General features: G+C 33.7%; 1 protein-coding gene and 1 non-coding gene across 5 annotated transcripts in view; both read left to right on the forward strand.

The window, feature by feature from the left end:
- ADK (adenosine kinase) overlaps positions 1–24,671 on the forward strand; it is a 507,420-nt gene that overhangs the window by 226,008 nt on the left and 256,741 nt on the right. For all 4 annotated transcript variants that reach the window (XM_039235193.1, XM_039235195.1, XM_039235194.1 and 1 more), the window contains 2 exons: positions 11,817–11,989; positions 15,665–15,773. In XM_039235193.1, coding sequence (XP_039091124.1) covers positions 11,817–11,989; positions 15,665–15,773 — 282 coding nt within the window. The remainder of the gene's footprint in view (positions 1–11,816; positions 11,990–15,664; positions 15,774–24,671) is intronic.
- Positions 21,751–21,883, forward strand: LOC120233769. The gene has a single exon (XR_005528908.1). It is a non-coding gene; the product is annotated as a small nucleolar RNA SNORA2/SNORA34 family (small nucleolar RNA).

Here is a 24,671-nt window from a genome sequence, read left to right on the forward strand (position 1 = left end):
AAATATGAATGGGATGAAAATATGAATGGAATGGCACTGAAACATTGTATTCCAGAGAGTGAATGCCATTAGATGAACTTGGAGAGGCAGTTGATGGTTCAGTCATAAAATTGTTTATGTTTGAACTCTGCTCAAGAGAAATGGGTAACTATTGAAGGAGATTTTTGAAAGATAACTTAAAATGTAGTAAATTGGAGGGAAGCAATACTGAAAGCACTTAAATTTTACCCATGAAACTAATATAATACCATTAACTGAAATTAAAATAAAAACATAAAAGAAATAATAAAATCAATATAAACACACACATAAGAACTCAAGGCAGGGAGATGAGTTAAGGAGCTTTTGCAAATGGTTATGGGAGTTGAGTGAGGAGAAGAAATGAGGCATGATTGCTAATGGACACAGGTTTTCTTTTGGATTGATGAGATGTCCTAGAGTTAGATAGTGGTGATGGCTGCACAGACTTGTGAATATATAGGAAACAACTGAACTACACTCTTCAAAGTGGTAGTTTTTATGGTATGTGAGTGTATTTCAACAACAACAAAAAAATTAGAGAAGCTTTCACAGTACTCTAGTTGAGATTAAATGATGGGTTTACACTAAGGTGGTGGTAATGGAGATAGAAGTAGAAATGTGTAGATTTAGTGGCAAAATAGGGTTCATTGACATTTGGATATTAGGTCACTAATCTGAAGACAGATCTAAACTAAAAATAGAGATGAGGAGTCTCAGCATATAGATGGAACTTTAAACCATAGGGATAGATTAGATCAAATCCAGAAAAAGTGTACCAGGTAGAAAGAGCAGGTAATCCTTGCAGAACAACAAGGGCTAGGGAAAATGAAAGAAGCCTACAAAAGAGATAGAGAAATGCTGCTTTATCCATTATTTACTATAATAATGTCCAGCAACTGGTAGGTGATCACAAATATTAATGGAATGAGTTGAATGAAATTAGACTAAGAGTTGTTTGTTTGTTTGTTTGTTTGTTTTTTATCATTCTCAGTGCCTGCCCTGTCATTATCATCATCATCAATACTGCTTAACAGGAAGTACTGTAGGCAGTTTGCTTACATTATCTTATTCAATTTTGACAATAATTCTGTAAGAATAAAATCTCTGATGGAGTGTGTAATTTACTCTTATACAACTGGAGAAATTTATATATATCTGGGTCTAAAGCTTATGCTTTTTTCTTAACCAGGCCAAAGTTTCCTAAAATCTCTTCTGAGAAATAAATGTTAACAGGTATTTAACAAGAAAAATAACTAAATATTTGTTGGGGATAATAGTGGACTATCGTGAATCAATTTTTATTAATAGGACACCTGCCAACAAGGAAAATGGAGCAGTTTTGTCAGGGAAGGAATATAACATGCTAGTTATTGAGGGAGAATGGATTCCTTAATAATATTTATGAGAATTTTGTGTTTCACTGTGTCACTTGGTAGCATGCCAGTCATCTGAGACAGTCAATCCTTTAAGCTATGTGACATATGCTGTGTTCCTAACCAACCACTTCAGTTTTGATTTCCTCATAAACCTTTGCAATCTACTTGTTGCAGTTACTTCCCAGTTTGATGTTTAAATTCTTTTCGTTTCCTGAAATTCCTCATTGGGCTTTCTCATGTAAAATTGCTTATCTTTGGCTTGTCCTGCAACTATTTTACTATCATTATTTTAGTGTCATTCATCATTATTCTGTTATGAATTGAATTAAAGTATATAGCATTATCTTAGAAGTGACTGGCTCTTGAGCATCATTGTCAGTTATATTGTCCTAAATACTGCGTTAGGCAGCAAAGAGGAAATTCATCTGGAAGGTGAACTTAATAATACTAGAAATATTTCTATATGTTGTTAAAGACTCTTGATATGAAATTTAATGCATCATTTTTCAGCACCTATTTAAATTTAGTTTTAAATTTTCTCCTCCTGCTTCCTTACCTTAATGAGGCATCATCTCTTATCATCTCATTCCTTTGTTCAGAAACCCTCATGTGCACCCTTCTACCTACAGAATGCGGCCTCAACTTCTTAAAGTGTCATTTACTGATGTAGCCTGCATCATTGTTTCTCATTAGTCTTCCCTCCCACATAGCACTCTGTCATTATACTCCTAATACTCCTTCTTTCTCTTTTTCATTGTTTTTGTTAACACTATACTCTTTTGTTTCCCGATCTGTGTGCTAAGGCCCCTTGGGTGCTATAACAAACCCATGTTGGGTCCACAAAATATTTTAAATTTTCCGGCAAAACAGTGACATCTGTCAGAGCATTAACCACTAGCTTCAGACATTTCTGTTTTAACATGAGATTGCTACATTTCTTTGGTGGTATCACTTTCTTTACAACACTGGGGTTTTGATGGTAAAAAAACAAAAACAAAATAAACTTAAGTACTGCACAAGAATCAGTGTAAAACAGGAAATGGGGTTGGTGACAATCAATCTGATTCCACGGTTTGAGTATTTTATAGTGCACGACATGTGCTAAATTGTTAGAAAATAAATAACTTACTAAGTTCTTTGTAACAAGCTACTTAATGAACAGAATTTCTTTTGCCTTAGGGACACCATGATAAAATCCCTAAGACAGGAAAGGAGGCATGTGCTCTATACCTCTCCTTTCTTTCCAGTTTATAACCATTTTTTAATATTATACCCTTTCTTCACAGACTTATTGATTATGTCACCTGTCTCTAGATGCCTTTTCTGATCCCCTCAGCTAAAATTAATCTCCCTCTTGGGTCTTTTCTGTTGACATTCTGCCTTTATTATTGCTCTTAAAATTTAGCTAAACTAATTCACATATTTATTTAAAGTTACCAGGGGCACCTGGGTGGCTCAGTCAGTTAGGCATCCAACTTCATGATCTCACGTTCGTGGGTTTGAGCCCTGCGTCAGGCTCTGTGCTGACAGCTCAGAGCCTGGAGCCTGCTTCAGATTCTGTGTCTCCCTCTCTCTCTGCACCTCCCCCACTTACGCTCTGTCTCTCTCTCTCAAAAAATAAGAAATAAATAAATAAAAATAAAGTTACCAATTAGGGCCATGGCTTACTTCATCTCCAATTAAGTGTACTTACTTATAGCATAGTGTGAGCCCTTTCATTCTTTGTATAAAAGAGGTCCAACTGTAATAGTAAGTATCATTTACTGAACTAAATTGCGTGTTAGTCTGTTTCTACCACTTGAAACATACTTATAAGCTCATAGATTATATTATCTACATTTTATATTTGAAGAAATTGAGATTTAGCAATGTTGGCTTACTTCACACTGACATACCTCCCAACCATTGACTATCCTGGCTCCCTTTCTTTTACTGTTGATTCATAGGATCAGCTTTTTGATATCTTCAGAAATCCTATTGAGATACTGGTTGGAGTTGCAACAAATCTATGAATGAGTTTGGAGAGAATTGCTATCTTAAGAATATTAAGCTTTCTAATCCATGCATATAGTAAAGCTCTCCATTTATATAGGAATTTTTTTCCTCCTCAGCAAACTTTATACTGCTTTATCTATAGGTCTGGCACACATTTTCTTAAATTTTGTCTCAGTATGTTTCATTTTTTGATGCAATTGTGACAGTGTTTTCCTAATTTTAATTTTCAACTGTTCTTTGATAGTATATAGAATTACATTAGATTTTTGTATATTGATACTGAATCCTGAGATTTTGATAAACTCACTTTTTAATTCTAAAGCATTTGTGTAGATTCCATGTGATCTTGTTATATTCCTTAAACATGCACAGATTGGAATTAAGCCAGAGCCTCAAGAGTTATGATTTTAGCACAGTGCTCTTCTGAAACTCTTTTTCACAATTTCTAATCTCTAGGTTCTCCTTGAACACTTACCTCTGTTCCCTCATTTCACTGAGAATGCCTGGCTCTGTTTGGCTTCTTTCTCCCTGCTCCACAGTCTGGAAATTGCCTACTGGCAGAGAGTCTACATGATGTAAGGGCTCACCTTGTTTCTTTTCTTTCAGAGATCACATTCCTGCTCTGCCTGTTGTCCAGTGTCTGAAAATTCTGTAGTTGTTTCCTTCTGGTTTTGTTTTCTAGTTATTTACAACATACACGTAATCCTAGACCCTGCTACTCTTTCAGGGATTTAAGCTGGGTGTTTAAGGGTGTACTATACATACATAAACAAAGAGAAGCTGAGCAATTTGTTTTGGCTAAAAGGAACAGCATAATAGGTTATGTAAAGGGTTGAATCTCTTTTCTGGAGAATCTGAAAATGTAGTCGTAGTGACTGTTAGGTACGCTATCATTTTCATCTTCGTATCCTCTAGTAGACTCGTATTCAGTGTTTATTAACAGGATGCCAGAATGGTAAGAAACTGATTAGTTAGGTATTGGTAATGCATTGTGTTTGAGATGAAATTAGAGAAGTACTAAAATTTTAACAAAACTCTTAGCAAATTAATTTATAAACTTTTAAAAAATTTATCTATTTCAGCTTTCTGATTATACCATCTTTAATTACTCAGCTAGGTTATTAAGTGCTTTGAAGCAGTGAGCCTGGCTTCTCTTTGTTCTGTGTGTCTATTTCAGCCTAGTAAACTCTTACTTTGGATTGGTGGATTTAAGTAGAAATCACTGATCAAGAGTAAAGCTGTCACATTTTGTCAGTGTCCTGATATACTAATATCAGAAATAATCGAATGTCCGCTAGTTTCCTGTGATGAAATATTCAATAATGCAATTATAACAAAATTGCTGAATATTTCTATTATTTTTCATTTGTCTTGCACATTTAAGTACTATTGATTGGTAATGGAGACAATTCAATTCATTTAAGTCCTAATTATGAAAAAATTATAAGTCAGATTTTAGCCTGGTAGTGAGTTGATATTGCCCCTTTATCAGACTATAGTTTGAACATGTAAACTTAGATTTAATTATGCTTGATTACATTATAATGGATTCACTTTCAATGAATGAAGTTTGCTATTATTTTGATGGCATATTAAGTTATTTAATCATATTACAATTTGTTATTGATTTTGTTTTTGTATTTTACTACATAAAACAGGCATGGTTGCTTATTTAATTGTGCTTTTTACATGAATGAAAATAACATATATCCATTCAACCACTAATAGACACTTACGTTGCTTCTGTATCTTAGCTATTGTAAATAATGCTGCTATGAACAAGAGGCTGCAGATACCTTTTTGAGTTATTGTTTTCATTTTTTTAAATGTTTTATTATTTCTGAGAGAGAGAAAGACAGCATGAGCAGGGAAGGGTCAGAGAGAAAGGGAGGTACAGAATCCGAAACAGGCTCCAGGCTCTGAGCTAGCTGTCAGCACAGAGCCTGACATGGGGCTCGAACCCACGAACTGTGAGATCATGACCTGAGCCGAAGTCAGACGCTTAACCAACTGAGCCACCCAGGCACCCCTCATTTCTTTTGGATATATTCTCAGAATAGAATTGCTAGATCATATGGTAGTTTTATTTTTAACTTTTTTTTTTTTTACTTTCCTTTCTTTTTTTTTTTTTAAGTAATCACTACACCTAACATGGGCCTTAAACTCATGAGAAATCAAGAGTCATGTGCTCTACCAACAAAACCAGGCAGGCGCCCCCTATTTTTACTTTTTTGAGGAACTCCAGACTGTTTTCCATAGTAGCTATACCAATTTACATTCCCACCATTGGTACATAAGGGTTCCCTTTTCTCCACATCCATACCATTATTGTTATATCTTGTCTTTTTGATGATGGACATTCTAACAGCCATGAGGTGATATCTCATTGTGGTTTTAATTTCCATTTCTTTAATGATTAATGGTGTTGAGCATCATTTCATGTACGTATTGGCCGTTCATATATTTTCTTCTGAAAAAAGTCGATTGAGGTCCTTTGTCTATTTTATTTTTTTAAAGATTTTTTAAAAGTTTATTTATTTTTGAGAGAGAGTGAGAGCGAGCACAAGTGAGGCATGGGCAGAGAGGGATGGAGAGAATCCCAAGCAGGCTCTACACTGTGAGCACAGTGTCCGACATGGGGCTCAGTCCCGAGACTGTGAGGTCATGACCTGAGCCAAAATCAAGACTTGAATGCTCAACTGACAGAGCCACCCAACTGTCACACTTCCTTTGCCCATTTGAAATCTGATTATTTGGGGGTGCCTGGGTGGCTCAGTCAGTTAAGTATCTGACTTTGGCTCAGGTAATGATCTCACAGTTTGTGGGTTCGAGCCCTATGTCAGGCTCTGTGCTGATAGCTCAGAGTCTGGAGCCTGCTTGGGATCCTGTGTCTCCCTCTCTCTCTGCTCTGCCCCTAATCTTGCTCTGTCTCTTTCTCTCAAAAATGAGTAAACATTTAACAATTTTTTAATTAAAAAATAAATTTGATTATTTCCAGATTCCATCTTGTTATTGATTTCTAGTTTCATGCCATTTTGGTCAAAGAAGATACTTGGTATGATTTCAGTCTTATTGAATTTGCTAAGACTTTGTTTTGTGGTCTAACATATGAACTATCCTAGAAAATACTATATCTGCCCTTGAAAAGAATGTATATTCTGCTGATTCTTTAATAGAATATTCTATATATGTCTGTTAGGTGCATTTGGTGTATGCTTTTATTGTAATCTCCTGTTTGCTTATTCATTCTCTGACTGATGATCTATTCATTGTTGAGAGTGGGCTATTGCTTTTCATTTATCCATTTAACTGTATTTTTTTCTCATATATTTAGGTACTCCAATGTTGGGTCCATAAATATTTACAATTGTTAAATCTTATGGATGGATTGACTACTTTTTTTACTATATAATGACCTTTTGTGCCTCTTTTTTTTTTTTTAACCAGTTTTAGTTTAAAGTCTATTTTGTCTGATACCAGCATAGCTACCCCTTCTTTGTTTTGGGTACCATTTCCTTGAATGTCTTTTTCCATCCCTTCACTCTGTCTTTGTGTGTGTCCTTAATGCTGAAGTGAGTCATAGGCAGCATCTTATTGGATCTTGTTTTATTCATTTCAGAAATTCTCTGGCTTTGGATTGGAAAATTTAATCTGTTTATGTTTAAAGTACACTAGTATCTGCCCACCCCCAGTACACATTTTTAATTACCTATGGTCAGCCATATTCTGGAAGCAGATGATCCTCCTCCCATCATATCATCAGGATTTCAACAGTAACATAATTCTATGTGTCACAGTGCCTACATTATTCACCTCACTTAATCTCATCTAGGCATTTTATCATCTCCCACCATCCCAAGAAAAAGGATAAGTAAAGTACAATAATATATTATGAGAGAGAGACCATATTCACATAACTATTGCTACAGTATATTGTTATAATTTTTCTATTTTATTATTAGTTACTATTAATCTCTTACTGAGCCTCATTTATAAATTAAACTTTATCATGGATATGTATGTATAGGAAAAATCATAATATATGTGGGGATCAGTACTATCTGCTGTTGCAGGCATCCACTGGGGATCTGGGAACATACCCTCTACAGATAAGGGGAGACTACTGTAATTCTTAATAGGTAAGGACTTACTGTTGTCATTTTGTTCATTGTTCCTTGATTGTTTTGTAGATGTGTTGTTCCTTATTTCTTATCTTGCTGTCTTTTTTCATGTTTTGATATCTTTTGGTAACAGTATGCTTTCATTTTTTTATCATGTTATTTTGTGTAATTGCTACAGGTTTTCACCTTGTACCAAGAGGCTTACATAAAATTTGTTAAATTTATAATGCCCTATTTTAAGCTGATAACGACTTCACTTCATTAGAATTGCTAAATCGTACACTTTTACTTCTCTTCCCCCTCACACTTTAGGTTATTGCTATTACAATTTGCATATCTTTATATTGTGTAACTAATAACAGGCTGTTGTATTTATGGTTATTTTTACTACATTCATTTTTTTAAACTTAAACTGAAGTTGTAAGTGAATTATGCACCACAATTACCATATTACAGAATCTCACTTTGATGGCTTATTTACCATTACCAGTGAGTTTTGTGCTACCTCCTTATGTTACTGTGATGTTAATTAGCATTCTTTCCACTCACAGACTTCCGTTTAGCATTTCTTATAACCGAGGTCTAGAGATAATGAACTTCCTCAGCTTTTGTTTGTTTGGGAAAAAGTCTTTATCCCTCCATTTCTGATGGACAGCTTTGCTGGATATAGAATTCTTGGCTAACAGGTTTTTTTTTTCTTTTAATATTTTGGAGGTTTCATCTCAATTTCTCAAGGCAGGTAAAGTTTCTGTTGAGAAATCTACCCATAATTATATGGAGATTTTCTTGTATATAACTTGTCTCTTTTGTGGCTTTTAAAATTCTTTCTTTGTCTTTTGACAACTTAATTATAAACTGCCTCAGTATAGCCCTATTTGGATCCAGCCTGTTTGGGTCTTTTTGGGCCTCATGGATCAGAATATCTATTTCTGTGTCTTGGTTCAGGACGTTTTCAGCCATTCTTGCTTTAAATATACTTTCTATCCTTTTCCTGTTTTTCTTCCAGTAATCCCAGAATACAAATATTATTCTTTTTCAATGTGTCCCATAAGTTCTGTAAGCTTTTGTCACTTTTTTCATTCTTTTGTTTTTCTTTTCACTCCTCTGAGTGAATAATTTCAAATGGTCTATCCTCCAATAGTTTTTGTTTTTGTTCCTTTATATTAGTACATTGAAAACTAATAGTATATTGAAAATTGTTTGCAGTTTCTTCTGTGGGGTTATATTATAATTTGGGATATTTTCTTTAATTTCTTTTATCTGTTGTATCCAACTTTATCGTTTTTTTCCAAGTGAATTTAATATTCAAATTGAATTGCATTTTCAAAAATGGACAATTTTAACATTTCAAAAAGATTTCATAGTGTTACATTCAGAAGAGTCTTTCTTCTATTTCTATTTCTTTCTTTTTTTCTTTTTTTTTTTACAAATAGTTTATTGTCAAATTAGTTTCCACATAACACCCAGTGCTCATCCCCACAAGTGCCCTCCTCCATGCCCATCCCTCCTCCCCCCCACATCCATCAGTCCTCAGTTTTTGTCAGCATTCAAGAGTCTCTCATGGTTTGCCTCTCTCCCTTTTCTATTTCTATTTCTGTACTCCATTCCCATTCATCTTGATAGAAAACCATTTTCTTTAGTTGATGATTTGTTCTTCCTCTTTTTCTTTTTCATAAAATAAACAAACTTAAAATTGTATAAATTCCAAAAGAGTATGCATAAAACCTTGGTTTGTGAGCGTAATTTGTTCTGGAAACATGCTTGTAATTCAAAGCACTTGTAACTCAATGTGAATTTCCCCATAGGAAATAATGGAAACTCAGATGATTCATTCCACAACCCAAAAATATTCATATAAAAATGATTACAATACTGTAATATAAAACAAAATAAAATACATAACATAAAAAAATAAATTAACCTGCCCTTACCTTTGAAAACCTTTGTGGCTGGTGTAAGAGAGACAAGAGAGAGGAGGGTTATTGTGTAGCATGACTTTCACTATCACTAACAGAATCATTGCTATCTATTGGCTCAATCTTTTTGTTTTCATGCAACTTTAACAAGGACTCTAACCAATGACACTTGCTTTTGCCTCCTTTTGAGGATTTCATGGAAATGTGACATTGCATTGTTGTTAAACTGATTGCTTGCACTGCTACAGCCTTATTCAGGTGGTTATTTTCTACAAAATTTTGCAGTTTCCCACATTTTATACATCTCCCTAATCTCATTTGAAATGAGGGATTCCTCTTCCTCTGTAGACAAGATCTCTTCCATAACCTCTTGCTGTTGCTCGTGATACAGATCCATCAGTTCATACTTCTCAATGATTTCCTTCTTAATTTCCACCATAATCATCTCCTTCTTCTTACCCCATTTCTTCTTCAACCTTCTTCTTAGTGGGGGGCATTGTATACACTTGCACCGATGTTGACTGCGATGTTGACTACAGTACAGTATTAATAAACTCTTTGATATACTGTATTTAATGTAACTAGCAATAAAGTAGCAGCAGTGGGAAGGGTCTATATCTGCAGGCAGCCTGATGTAGAATGAAGCAGAGCATTCCCAAGCTTACTTCAAAGGACTGTCTATAAGTGCTTTGAAGTGACAAAACATACACAGGTGCCAGTTGTGAGCACCTTTCAACGTTCTGAAAAATCACTGATTTCTGCCACACTCCATGGCCTGACACTGAGCATCCAAGCATGGAAGACAATCACCCACAATCCCACAGTGAAGAGAGAGACAGGGAGAGAGACAGGGAGAGAAAAGAACCATTGGCTCAGTTGTGATGATGTGACATTTACTGCTCATCTTGCAGGACACTCACAGAACAAATTACTTGCAGTCCAAAGTTTTACTGTATGTTATTTTAATTCTGGCTCTTAAAACATACATATACACATTTACAGACCCACACTTTTGAACTCTGCTTTTTAAAAACATGTTTATTTATTTGAGAGAGAGATAGAAAGAATGTGTGTGAAGGAAGGAGGGACAGAGAGCGAGAGGATGATACAGAACCCCAAGCAGGCTCTGCGCTGTCAGCACAGAGTCCTGTGTGGGGCTGGAACTCAACAACTGTGAGATCATGACCTAAGCCGAAGTTGGGCATTTAACCAACTGAGCCACCCAGTTGTCCCTGAACTGTGCTCTTTTTTTTTTTTTTTTTTAAAGTCTTCACAAAATATCCTGGCAGTTACTTCATATAGATGGATTACTCTGCATAGCTTTTCCTTGTTTGGTTATTTTTTAAGTTGCTGGTGTTCCATTGAGGAGATTTATCAGTTTATTCAACCAGTCTTGTATGGATGGATGTTTAGCTTATTTCTCACATTTTGGCATTAAAAGTGATGTCTCAAAGTGTACTTATGCATATGTTGTTTCATATTTTACATGCATTTCTATTACACTTCAAATATTTGGCAATGTGTAAGATTTTGCCATCTTTTGACTTTGTACATGGGATATTTTGTTTATATTGCTGTTAGAAACAAAATAGACAGCAGTTTTAGAATAGATATTATAAGTATTAGAAAAAATCAGGAATTTGAGCTAATTATGAAAGATGATAGTTCATATCAGTGAAAAATATACATTTTAAAAGCAATCCATTGTCACTTTATAGCAAGGAAATTTAAGTTTGAGACTACTAAAACTAAGATATTAGAATTTTAACACTAGTTTTGAATTTTTAAAATGATTAGACCTATTCATAGTTTAGCTTAATTTATATATGAATTACAATAAATATGAAATTAATAGTGACCACTACAACTAATATATATCTTTTACTGTATACTGGGTAATGTGCTCAATAACACATAAACATTAAGTTGTTTAATTAATTTGTTGTGAGGTGTACCTGTAATTATTTTTCCACTTATAGGTGAGGAAAATGAGGTATAGAAATGCTAAGTGACATGCTCTTACTCAGACAGGTAGTAAATAGCAGAGCCAATATTTGAATCCAAACAGTCTTCAGTATAGAGGTCTGGGCTATTAATGACAATGCTACTGTACTTCTATTGGGACTCACTATTATTTTTCTATATCAAGTTAGCATTGACCTAAAGTCTATCTGACTTTAGATTCTGAGTTCTTAACCACTGTGCTCTGTTTTCTCCCTGAAAATAGTATATTATGTGGTTGTTACATCAAATTTATAATAAGCTTAATAGAGGATTGGAATTCCATTCATAATAGCCACAGCATCTAACAGTATCCCTTCTACGCCACCATTCTATATGTACCATATTTCTGAGCCATTAAAATTATTTGTGTTCCTGTTTTTCAGTGGATGATTCAGCAGCCACACAAAGCAGCAACATTTTTTGGATGCATTGGGATAGATAGATTTGGAGAGATCTTGAAGAAGAAAGCTGCTGAAGCCCATGTGGATGCTTATTACTATGAGCAAAATGAGCAAACAACAGGAACTTGTGCTGTGTGCATCACTGGTGACAACAGGTCAGTATAATTCCAAGAGAAGGTTTGTTCTAATTGGGTATTTATACATTAGTAACATCTGAATTTCAACCGGAATTTGGAATTTAGATCTCATGAAATGTTGCTTTCAATGTTTTAATAACTCTTCTTCCTTGTATCATTTTTCTTTTAAAAATTATCCTTATTGTACCTGCTTTTGTATTCATGAAGCATATAGAGTGAAATTTTTTTTAAGTTTATTTATTTTGAGAGAGAGTGAGAGAGCATGAGAAGGGGAGGGGTAGACAGAGAGGGAGAGAGAATCTAATGCAGGGCTTGAACCTACAAACTGTGAGACCATGACTTGAGCAGAAATCAAGAGTCTGAAGCTCGACCTAGTGAGTCACCCAGGTGCCCCTGGAATGAAATTTTTGAGACCATCTATTTTGGCCTCTAATTTTTATAATTAAGATCAGAAAAGGAAAATAAGGAAAACATTTTATTTAGTATCTTGTAGCTAGTTTCTTGCTGAAACTGGTATGAACGGTCTTTTCACCGTATCCTTAGACTGGAATATTCAGATACATAGATACGTAGACACATGTATTTTGCAACATATATAAAATACTCCATTACATCCAGTGTCCTATGAATTAGGTCATCTGAAGCATTTCTAATAAATAGTCATCTATCCATATCAAACAACTTCAGTCATGGGTAACACACCACTCAGAAAACAATTCATTACGTTTTTATACAACTTTACTTTTTAGAAAATTTTTCTTTCTATGAGCTTGAAATAGATCTCTTAGGACTTCCCATACATTAATTGTATTTGTGCCTTTTGCAGTTACACAGAGGTTTTTCTTCAGTACAACTTGCATTATTTCCATATTGCTCTTCAGCACCTTTTCTCTCCTTTGCAAGAGAAAAACAAAATAACTTCTTTAGCTGTTATATTGTTAAAATCAGCAACAGTGATCTCTTTTTAAATAATGATTCACTAGAAATTTTACTTTCCTTTACCTAAAAATACTTAGTGTGTCCTCCACCATTCCCTGTCTCCTTACCCTTCTTTCTTTCCTTTCTTATTTGCCACTTGTCTTCCTTTATTTCCTCCCTTCTTTCTTCTCCTTGTTCCCTTCCACTTTCTTACCTTTGGTTGGTTTTTGTTTGTGTGTTTGTTTGTTTATTCTTTACTCACTCCTTGGTCTTTAGCAAATGTATGTTAAAGACCTGACAGTCTTATGGCCAGAAGTTATTGAATAACTGAAAACATAATTTTTAAAAAATAGAGTATCAAAGCCATTTTTAAACTTTTCCTATAATTTTATTTTTTGTGTGTAGGAGAACTTGATCATTTTAAGATTTTAATAAATAAAACCATTTATTGTTCAAACATTGAAATATACTTATTTAGACTTTTTCCCTTTTCAGTTTTCCTAAAACCAACTTTAATACTCAGATGCAGTTTTCTCATTAGTGAGAAATAGGTCAAGTTTTGCCTTTGGTACCACTTGGGCTACTATAAAATTGCTAAATTGTTTTTGTATGCTAAATTGGTATTTTAAAGAGCAGTTATGATATTAGGTCTTCCAGATGTCAAAAGTTTAATTAATATATTAATATTATGGTTATGGTGATCAGTAATGTTCAAATGATGTTGGAAGTGAAAAACTGGGGGGAAACTCTCACTATCAAACTCATTATCAATCAAATTGTAGAACCTAATATGTTTAAATAAATTGTTTTAGATAGGGCTGGTAACTCTTACTGTCACTATCCAAAACCCAGGATTCAAAGAATTTAGATAATGCAATATTCTTCTTTATTCATTCTCCAAACTGTGAACTATATTCACTTGGATAGCAAGAGTACTTATATTTTGGAGAAATAGTATAGTTTACTACCAAAGAGTAATTTTATTATCAGAATAGAATTTAGTAACTGGTACCACAAGTGCTTGCTTTTTATTTTTATGTATAACTATTTCTGTCAAAATTTTGCTGAAGTCGTGATTACTAGAATATATTTTAGGAGTGTCTGGGTGGCTCAGTGAGTTAAGTGTCTGACTTTTGGTTTTGGCTCTAGTAATCTCACAGTTTGAGATCAAGCCTGGTGTTGGACTCTGCACTGACAATGTAGAACCTGCTTGGGATTCTCTCTCTGCCCCTCCTGCTTGCGTGAGTGCACACTCTCTCCCTCTTGAATAAACTTAAAATAATAAATTTATTATTTACTTCAGTGCAAACAGGAAAGGGGCAGAGAGAGAGGGAAAGAGAGAGAATCCCAAGCAGGCTTCACTGTCAGCACAGAGCCTGACATGGGCTCAAACTCATGAACCATGAGCTGAAACCAAGACTCAGATATTTAACTGAATGAGCCATCCAGGCACCCCCAAAATAAAATATTTATTATAAATTAGGTCTAATTATTCTTAACTTTGTAATGTAGTAATATTTGCATATAAATATATTGATTCATATTGTTCTTATTTTTAATCATTTAATTGGGCATAAATTGAATTGATGTATCTTGCAGTAGTCAGTTGGTGTATGGATGAGTAGAAATATGTTTTGGAAGGGAATCAAATTTTTTTTCCTTAACAGAAGAGCCAACCATATTATAAAAATCTCAAGTGATAAAATGATGTATCTTTTTTATAACCATAACTATTCCCTTGTGATTAGAGTGAAAAAAAATGGCAAGTTTTTTTTCTAATTCCTGAGTCAGAATGAGGAAGAAAATATTTTCATTGACTTGTATTTAACATAAATAATTATTTTATTAACTGGAATTGTTGTATAATAACAAAAATTACTATCTGGCACTTGTAGCAAGATTTTAAATGCAGCATAGATTCTTCAGCTACAAAACTGGACCAGCATAGGGAGTTTTTATCTATAGAAATTCATTTTAATATACTCTAGTCTTAAAAATATATTGGTTTGCAAATTAATACCTCATAGTAAATAGGGCCTATGTTTATATGTGTGTTTTGTTAAATTAATCCCATACTAGGCTTTAATTTAATTTTATTTTTTAATTTTTTTAATGTTTTTATTTCTGAGAGAGAGAGAGACAGTGCAAGCAGGGGAGGGTCAGAGGGAGAGGGAGACACAGAATCTGAAACAGGCTCAAGGCTCTAAGCTAGCTGTCAGCACAGAGCACGACGTAGGGCTCAAATCGCGAACCAACCGTGAGATGATCTGAGCCAAAGTCAGATGCTTAACAGCCCCCATACTAGGTTTTTAAAGCATTAGATTAAACAATGTATATACATGTTGATACTTAAAAACTGATGTTTTTACTTGTGTGTATATATATATATGTATGTGCATATATCCTTTTTTGCATTTTTTGGGGAAAACAACATCATTTAATATCCTAATTGCATATTAAACCATTAAAATATACAAAATAAATAATACTATCAGTACCAAAGGAAACATAAATTCTGGTTTCTCAAAATATCAGGTGGCATTGAACAAGGATCAATATCTCTATCTCAGAGGTAACAGAGAGGTCTCAAAAAGTGCTCAAAAACGAATTTAATTTTATTTACATTTATTAAAATGAATGTATAGCAATTTTGAAAATTTAAGAAGTAAAATGTAAAATAAAATTTGCAAAATATATTGTTAATTAATTGTATAGAAGTACATGACAACTTTAGCTATCATATTATACCCTAATTGCTTTTTGTTGTTGCTTTAGATCCCTTGTAGCTAATCTTGCTGCTGCCAATTGTTATAAAAAGGAAAAACATCTTGATATGGAGAAAAACTGGACATTGGTAGAAAAAGCAAGAGTTTATTATATAGCAGTAAGTATTTACCTAATTCAAATTTCTGGTACATATTTACACTATTATAGTATTTTAGTGGATATACATTTTTAAATAATTGTCTTTTACTTATTCTGCAATTTATTAACTCACGGCAAAGCATATATTGGGCTCATTATTACAAATACAGAACAGAAACATGATCATTCCATGGTAACATTATTTCTATTACTTACATTCAAGTCTGCCTCTCTTTGGATACATTATACATAGATCTTTCTTAATGAAGTATTAAATTCCATATTAATTCAGTTTCTTAAGATCTTTTGAAGTAGTTCTTAAATTTACATTTTATATCTTAAGACTGCTTGTTGTGAATGATGCATGCATTGTGTGAGAAGATATTAGTATTATAAATATGCACTGCAAACAGTTTGAGCTTATTTGCCTAAAAAATCTTAATTGCTGTTTATTCCATAGTAATTACTATGACACATTTTAATTTAATATTTCAGAAACATTGATCGTGACAAATTTCTTAAATCTGGGAATAAGGGCAGCATATAATTTGAATTATTAAATATTCTGACATATAAATAATTGGTTAAGAGTTCATTTCTAAAATAAAATGGTACTAAAATTCCTCTGAACTAATCACCCCATGAATACCTTCTTTTATTTAATATGAGTTAAATGTGACTGATCACAAATAAGTAGATACCAATGAAAAATTAAAAGTATCTCATATGCATATAATATATGGTTGTGGTATAACAGCTGCTGCCATTCACTACCTGAGCTGTGAAACAGCTGCAAAGATGTGTAAAAAAATGATTATCCAGTAGGAGCATGTTTATCGAAAATATAATTATTTCTTTCAGTCTAGTGTTAATGTCTCCTACACCATGTTTATGTTCACTGCTTTAGGCTTTACAAGGTTATTATTGATTCCTCTATATGGCAAATCCTACCCCTTTATAATGTCAAGTAAATTCTTACATTGAGATGATTATCTAGAGGATGTTAGCTCTTTTGACAGTATGTGAGAAAACATTTCAAAAATTAACAAATTTCCCCTCTTCATTATCTTCTATTTTATTTTTCTAAAGGGCTTCATTTTTTTGTTAATATATTTGGTGCATGTTTTGTAGTGTGGTCCTTTAAGGGAAATTTATATGCTATTTCACACCATTGTACATTTGATAATCTGATTTTCATAGAACACCTAGTTTAAAATTTCACATTATTTACGTTATGTCATTTATACTGGCTATAAGGTATGATAATATATTATGGTGGAAAACTACATTTAGCAGACAATTATAATTCTATTTTGATATATAGCAACTGGACTCCAAATTGCGAGTGGAAACACTCAGTTTTAACAGTTAATGTTAAACATACCTAACATGGGCCAAGCTTGGATGAATGGAATTTTTATAGTAGTATAGACCCAACTTGTAACAATTTAGAGTTTTTAATAATTATGTACTATAGTGCATGTAGCCAACTTTGGTTAAATTGGAATTTTTATACTAATATTAACTATTTATATAAGTCCAGTTTTAAATAAAATGTAGAGTGCTCAGTTTGGGTCAAATTAATAAAGAAGATTGATTTATTTTTGAAACTTGTTAAAACAGCCAAAAACAAATATCAAAAATGGGTTCCAGCTGATATCTCTGAGCTATTAGCCCTTAGTTTCTATTTCAGCAATTTCATAAGAATGCTGTTTTGCACTGCCAGGTAAATTGATAGTTTGCTGAGAATTTGGCTATTTTAAAATACTTCTGAAAATATTAAAGTCACATAGGATACCAACATTTTCTTTTGGTTTGAATAAGTGTTTACATCTTTTTTTTACCTTCATAGGAGGTGTCATTTATGGCACGTAAACTCAGTTTTTCCATGTTTAAACCAAGTTCCCAAATTCTTTCCTGGTATGTGATTACGGATTACCAGTTATGGTGACAGTTAATTACCCTGAAAATATAAAGTCCAGGTTCTCTTCATCTTAACATCATATTCTCTTACAAGAAATATTTATTATAGTAGCCTTTTTAAGCCTATGATATTTAGGAAAGGTTTATGATTAAAAATAGTAAATTGGAGCTATTCATTTTTCTAAATCATATTTACACCTTCTAAAACAGTATTATTGTTATGAAAAATGAGAAAATTAGCCTTCAGCATTTTATCCTGCTTACTGATTTTTTATATTTTTATTTTATTGTTACATTTTTAGTGTTTAATATTTGCATTCTATTCTATAACCATAATACTTACAGTCTTGTTTCTATATTTAAATGAGTTAAATGCTTAACCAAGGTGGAAGAATAATTCATTAATTTCAGACTTTTTTTGCTGTAGACACTTAGTGCTATAAAATTTTTCTGTATTGATTTAGCTGCCTCCCACAAATTTTGATGTCATGTTTTCATTTTCACTCAGCTTATAAAACTTTCTTCTTTCTCTTTTAGTTTCTTCCTTGACTTGAGTTATTTAAAAGCATATTGTTTATTTTCTCAATATGGATATCTCCCAGAGATCTTTCTTTTACTGCTGTTATGAATTTGTATATTATTCTTTGCATTTCTATCAGATTTTTTTTAATGTGTTTTGAAGCTCTGTTATTAGGTCTATAAGGGTGTAGGGTTATTTATATGATCCATTTATCATTTTTAAATTTTTTTTTTTAATGTTTTATTTATTTCTAGGAGAGAGCGACAGCGTGAGCAGGGGAGGGTCAGAGAGAGAGGGAGTCACAGACTGAAACAGGCTCCAGGCTCTGAGCTGGCAGTCAGCACAGGGCCCGACGCGGGGCTCGAACCCACGAACCGCGAGATCATGACCTAAGCGAAAGTCGGACGCTTAACCGACTAAGCCACCCAGGCGCCCCCCATTTATCATTTTTAAACATTTAACCTGGTATTACACTATGTCTCCACAACTGTTTTGTCTGATACTCTGATATTAATATAGCCAATCCAACTTTTTTTTTTTTTACTATTCGTAAGTTGGTATATCTTTTTCCACACTTTTGCTAATAATCTCTTTTGTGTCTTTATTTTAAGTGCTTCTTTTGGGGCACCTGGATGACTCAGTTGGCTAAACACCTGGCTCTTGATTTTGGTTCAGGTTATGATCTCACGGTTACTGAGTTCAGGCCCCCTATTAAATTCTCTCTCCCTTTCTCTCTGTCTCTCTCCTGCTCACATCCTCTTATACTCCCTCTCAAAATAAATAAAGTAACTTAAAAAATGTAACATCTCTTGTAGATAACATTTTGTTGGATCCTATTGTTTTCAAAAAATTTTTAAATGTTGTCTTTATTCCTGAGACAGAGAGAGAGCGTGAGCAGAGGAGGGTCAAAGAGAGAGGAAAATATACAATCTGAAACAGGCTCCCCCTGTCAGCACAAAATCTGATGTGGGGCTTGAACCCACGAACCATGAGATCATGACCTAAGCCAAAGTCAGACGCTTAACCAACCAAATCACCCACGTGCCCTTGGATCCTATTTTTTATCTAGCCTAACAATGTCTAGCTTTTAATTGGGATGTTTATACCATTCCCATTTAACGTGATTATTGATAGGGTTAGATTTTAGTTCAACATCTTGGTGTCTGTTTTTTGTTTGTCTTGTTTGTCTTTCATTCTGTTTTTATTCTGTCCTGCCTTCTTTCAGGTTAATTCAGTATTTTTACTTCCATCATTGGAGATCTCTTACTCTTTATTTATTTATTTTTTATTTTAGTAACTACATTAACACTGATAGTACACATCTTTAACTCATCACTGTCTGTGTTCAGTCTTTTTTAATTAAGTAAGCTTTGTGTCCAATGTGGGGCTTGCACTCTTGGGATCAAGAGTCGCATGCTCTACTGACTGAGCCATGTCTTCCTTCAAGTAATACTATATCCTATCACACGTAGTATAAGAACCTTACAATAGCATACTCCAGTTTCACCTCTCCAAGAATTTATGCTATCACTGTCACACATTTTCCTTTTTTAAAATTTTAATTGTTTTCCTAAATAGCTTTATTAATATATAATTCACATACCATACAACAGACAAATTTTACTTTTACTCATGTTATAAACAGTATAACATTATTTTTGTTTAAATTGTCAAATATCTTTTAAAGAGATTTCAATAATTAAAAAATCTATTTACTCATTTAATTACCACTTCCAGTTCTCGTCATTCCTTTGCTTAGAATTAGATTCCCATCTGGTATAATTTTCCTTCTGCTTGAAGAACATTTTTAGCATTTCATATATTTGGGTCTGTTGGTGATGAATGTTTTCAGTTTTTGTATGTTTGAAAACTTCTTTATTTCACCTTTATTTTTAAAAGAGATTTTTGCCAGTTCTACTTTGACAGTTTTTTTTGTCTTTTAGTACTTGAAAAATGTTGCTTTACTGTCTTCTCATTTGAATTGTTTTTTATAAGAAATCTGACATCCATACCCCTGTTCCTTTGGATGTAACATTCCACATACCCCCAACCCTGTTAAGATTTTTAAATTTCTTACTGGGTTTGATCAATTTGATTATATTGTGCCTTAGTGTATTCTTTTTCCTATTTCTGGTGCATGGGGTTTGTTTAACTTGCAGCTGTGGATTTATAATTTTTATTATTTTTGGAATGTTTTCAGCCATTAGTTTAAATATGTTTTCTGCCCATCTGCCCTTCACCTTGGGTCTCAAATTTCCCATGAAGTTGTGTCTGTAGCTCAGTGATACAGCCCTTTTCATTTTTTTGGATTCTTTTTTTTCACTGTGTGTTTCACTTTAGATTGTTTCTTTTGCTATACTTTCTAGTTCACTAATATTATCTCCTATATCTGAACTGTCATTAATCCTATCCAGAGTATTTTTCATCTTATTTATTATTTCCATATCTAGAGGATTGATTTTAATATTTTGTCTGTTCTTTACTTTGGACACATGAAACATAGTTAGAAGAACTATTTTGATATCTTTCTCTATTAGTCTTTACATCGATGTCAAATCTGGGACAGTTTTGAGTGATTAGTTATCCTTTTTATTAAGGATTGTTTTCCTTTCTCTTTTTATGTCTAGTAATCATTTGCTTTCATTGGTAAATCTTATTAAGTTATATTTTGGGATTCACTTTTGTTACTTGGAGCAAGTTCAATATATTTGGATCTTGTTTTTATTATTTGTTAGGTGAGTCCACAATAGTACTCATTTAATGGCAATGGTTTGTTAACCAGGGACAATTTTCCCTATTAGGGACTTCTGGCAAATATGGAGGTATTTATTATTGTGATTAGAGAATGTTCCTACTAGTAAATATAGGTCAGGAATGTTGCTAAGCATCCTGAACTGTATGAGACAGCACTCCACAATAAAGAATTATCCGTTTCTAAATATCAGTAGAGCCAAAGGTAAGAAACCCTGGTCTAAAGCTAAATGTTCCCTACTCCTGAGGTGAGACTTTCCTGTGCTCTATGCAATGCCTCATTAATTATATTGTAGATGGTGGAAATAGGCACTATTCCCAGAATTATGTGTGCCCCAACTACTGTTTCCTCTAATCCTTTTCCCTCTAATTCTTTTGAATGACTCATTCCCAGGCTCTGCTCTGATGAATGTTGATAGAGGAATCCACTGCAGATTTCCAGTGTTCTCTGCAAAGTTTTCTCTTCTCTGCTGTTCTCACTTCAGAAGTCTATCTACTCAGTTCTTCCCACCCTCAGCTCAATCTCCTTAACTCCCTGGGCTCTCGGTCCTTTCCAGTTCCTGCTTATTGTGCTGTAGCCCGGGAACTCTCTCAAGAGTTCAGAAAGCTGATTCTGTGTTAGAGCTTGCCTCGATTGTTTCGCAACTCTCAAAGATCGATTTTTCATCCTTGATGTTGATGGTTTTAAAAATGATTGTTGAATGCATCATGTTTGTTTTTATTGTTGTTTCATACTGTAGGATATATCCAGTTCCAGTTTCTCTACTGTCTTCTGCCTTGCATTTAAGAAAGGAAATTATATTAGGCCCTGAATCAAGACCAGTGGTTTGTAGTAGCTGTTGGTTTCAAACAGGAGCCAAGAGTAAAGTGTTTCTGTGGTCTGTTAGCCATTCAACACCCCACTGGGAATGGCTAGTTCAATTGGAAGAACATAGTTTATAGAATTGTTTGTACTTTTTCTTTCCTTTTCCTTTTCCTTTTCCTTTTTCCTTTTCCCTTTTCCTTTTCCTTTTCCTTTCTCTCTCTCTCTCTCTCTCTCACTCTCTGTTAGAAACTGGAGTATTTTTGTTTTAAGAATTAGAGATTTGGTGTGCGGGGATAGGGACTTAATCAGGATAGAATTTCCTAGCTCACTGTGGCTGTTAGGACATCAATCAAGCAGTCTCATATTGTCCTTTTTTTTTTTTTTTTTTTTTTTTAAAGTAAGTTCTGTGCCCAGCGTGGGCCTGAACTCATGACACTGAGGTCAAGAGTCACATGTTCTATCGACTGTGCCAACCAGGCACTCCCTGATAATTGTCCAATCTGTTAAAGCAGTAATTTATTTTAGTTTGTGGTTATGCTGATTGTCCATATTATATTCACTATTGGTGAATGTAGATGTTGATTACAGCTAGTCTTAGAGGGAATATGCTTTTTTTTAAAATAAAGTTTCTTTGTAAAATAAAAAAAAAAAGAAAGGAAATTATTCTTATCATTGTTTCTCTTTATGTTTCTTGTGAATGTGATTTGTTCAGTTTAGAAAATTTTCTGTAAACATTTTCTCTCCCAACCTCCATCCCATGGAAAGCCCATTTAATATCAAGCCACTTGAAATGTCCCTTACCTTATGCTCATTTCATTTTTTTCTCTCTGTTCTTCATTTTATGTAGTTACTATTGCTATGTCTTAAACTTAATCATCTCTGTTACAATCTGCCCTGAATCCCATCCAGTGCATTTTTTTTTAATCTCAAACATGATAGTTTTCATTTCTGGAAGTTTGATTTGGACCTTCTTCACTCCTGCCATGAGTATTTTACATACTCACGTTGCCATCTGTCATTTTTAACTTAGGTATTGTAGTTATAACTACTGTTTTAAAATCCTTATCTATCGGGGCACCCAGGTGGCTCAGTTGGTTGAGCATCTGACTCTTGATTTTGGCTCAGGTCATGATCTCACTGTTTGTGGGTTCAAGCCCTGTGTCAGACTGTACTGAGAGTGCAGAGCCCTCTTGGGAATTTCTCTCCCTTTCTCTCTGCCCATCCCCCCCTCCCCCCTCCCCTCCCCCTCGGAGCACCTAAGTGACTCTGTTGCTTGAGTGTCCAACTTTGTCTCAGGTCATGATCTCATGGCTTGTGAGTTCGAGCCCCATATTGGGCCTCTGTGCTGACAATTCAGAACCTGGAGTTTGCTTTAGATTCTGTGTCTCCATCTCTCTCTGCCCCTCCCCTGCTCACACTCTGTCTCTCTTTCTCAAAAATAAACATTTAAAAAATATTCTTGTCTACTAATTTTATTCCATGTGTTTTTTTCTGGTTCTTACTTTGGTATTGAGTTGTTTCCTTATGCACATGGGAAATCCCTGCAGATGTCCAGAGTTCTCATTTCATACCTATTCCTTCTAGCAGCTCTGTCCTGTCCAGTATCTTGCATGTGCTGGTCACCTTGGCCTCCCCAAATGGAGAAGAATGGCTTTATTTAAATCTCTCTTTGTCTGAATTGCAGCTTGGAAACTCTCTCCAGGGAGTAAGTTTGAGCAATTGTAGGAGTCACATGGTTTTTGTTCCCTTTTTGATTATTATCCAGTGTCTGAACATTGTTTCATATTTTTTCCATTTTTATAATTGTTTAAGGTAGGAGTATAAATTTATTCCCCATTACTCCATCTTGGTTGGAAGCTGAAATCCACAGGTTATTTTTCCTTTACCTTTTTTAGATGACTCTTTTTTTCTGCAAGATTGTGTAACTAACTTTCTCTTTGAATTTGAACTTGTTAATAACTTAACCAGTATTTATCTGCATGTCCGCTGTTACATACTGACTTTTGTGGAACATGTTATTTATTTCAAACTGCAGATTTAGTTCTTGGTTAACCCATTAATTTTTTATTTTCCTGTCGCCTAATTTTATTTTTCTTTCCTTGAACTATTTGAAATCCAGAATGACAAAAACCATCATTTAGCAAGTAATGAAGTAAAAGCAAAATATTCAAGTTTTGATGAGAAATGAGTTTTAAATTGGCTTTGAGGTTGATTCAGCCTAATAAGCTCCCAAAACTGTTATTCTAGACTCTATAAAATTCTTAGGTTATTATTTTATCAGTTAAAAATAATTTTTAAAGTTTTCAGCTAATAAATATATAGCTCTTCATCTATGTATAATTACTAATGTTGTAGTAATATTTTCTGTTTTCAGTCAACCCTTTATAGTGTTTTAAACTAAAGTATGTACATTTAAACTACATTGTGAATACAGTGTGATTTTGCATAGAAATCATGCATTATTTCTAATAACATTTTTTGAGAAAAGGTTCAAAGTTTCAAATACTAATCAGCTTGCAAATTTAGGTTTATCATGGGGAAACTTTTAAATTCAGAGATTACAGACATTTAAGAAATTGGTTTAACAAAAGCTTTCAGTAACTTTTGTAACTTACTCTATATAAATTTAGCTAGATTTGTGCTTCTTTTTACTGACTGAAAATTAAGCACTTTAAATGAAAGAATAGTGAATCATACTTTGTCAGTCATTGAGAATATAGAGCTTGTAGTTTGAATTTTCTTTTAGCAACTATGTTTATTTCCTTCTTTCTGTGATTTTTCCACTTCCCATGGGAAACGTTAATGCTAATAACAGTATCAGTTTTTTAGACTAATGCTTTGTGCTTTTATAGATAACTATATTCTCCAACTTGTACGATTTACTCTTATATTCCTGTTAATTTTGTTAAGTCTTATTT

Source organism: Hyaena hyaena, unplaced genomic scaffold, assembly GCF_003009895.1.
Source record: "Hyaena hyaena isolate Hyena2069 unplaced genomic scaffold, ASM300989v1 scaffold_97, whole genome shotgun sequence".
Lineage (NCBI taxonomy): Eukaryota > Metazoa > Chordata > Mammalia > Carnivora > Hyaenidae > Hyaena > Hyaena hyaena.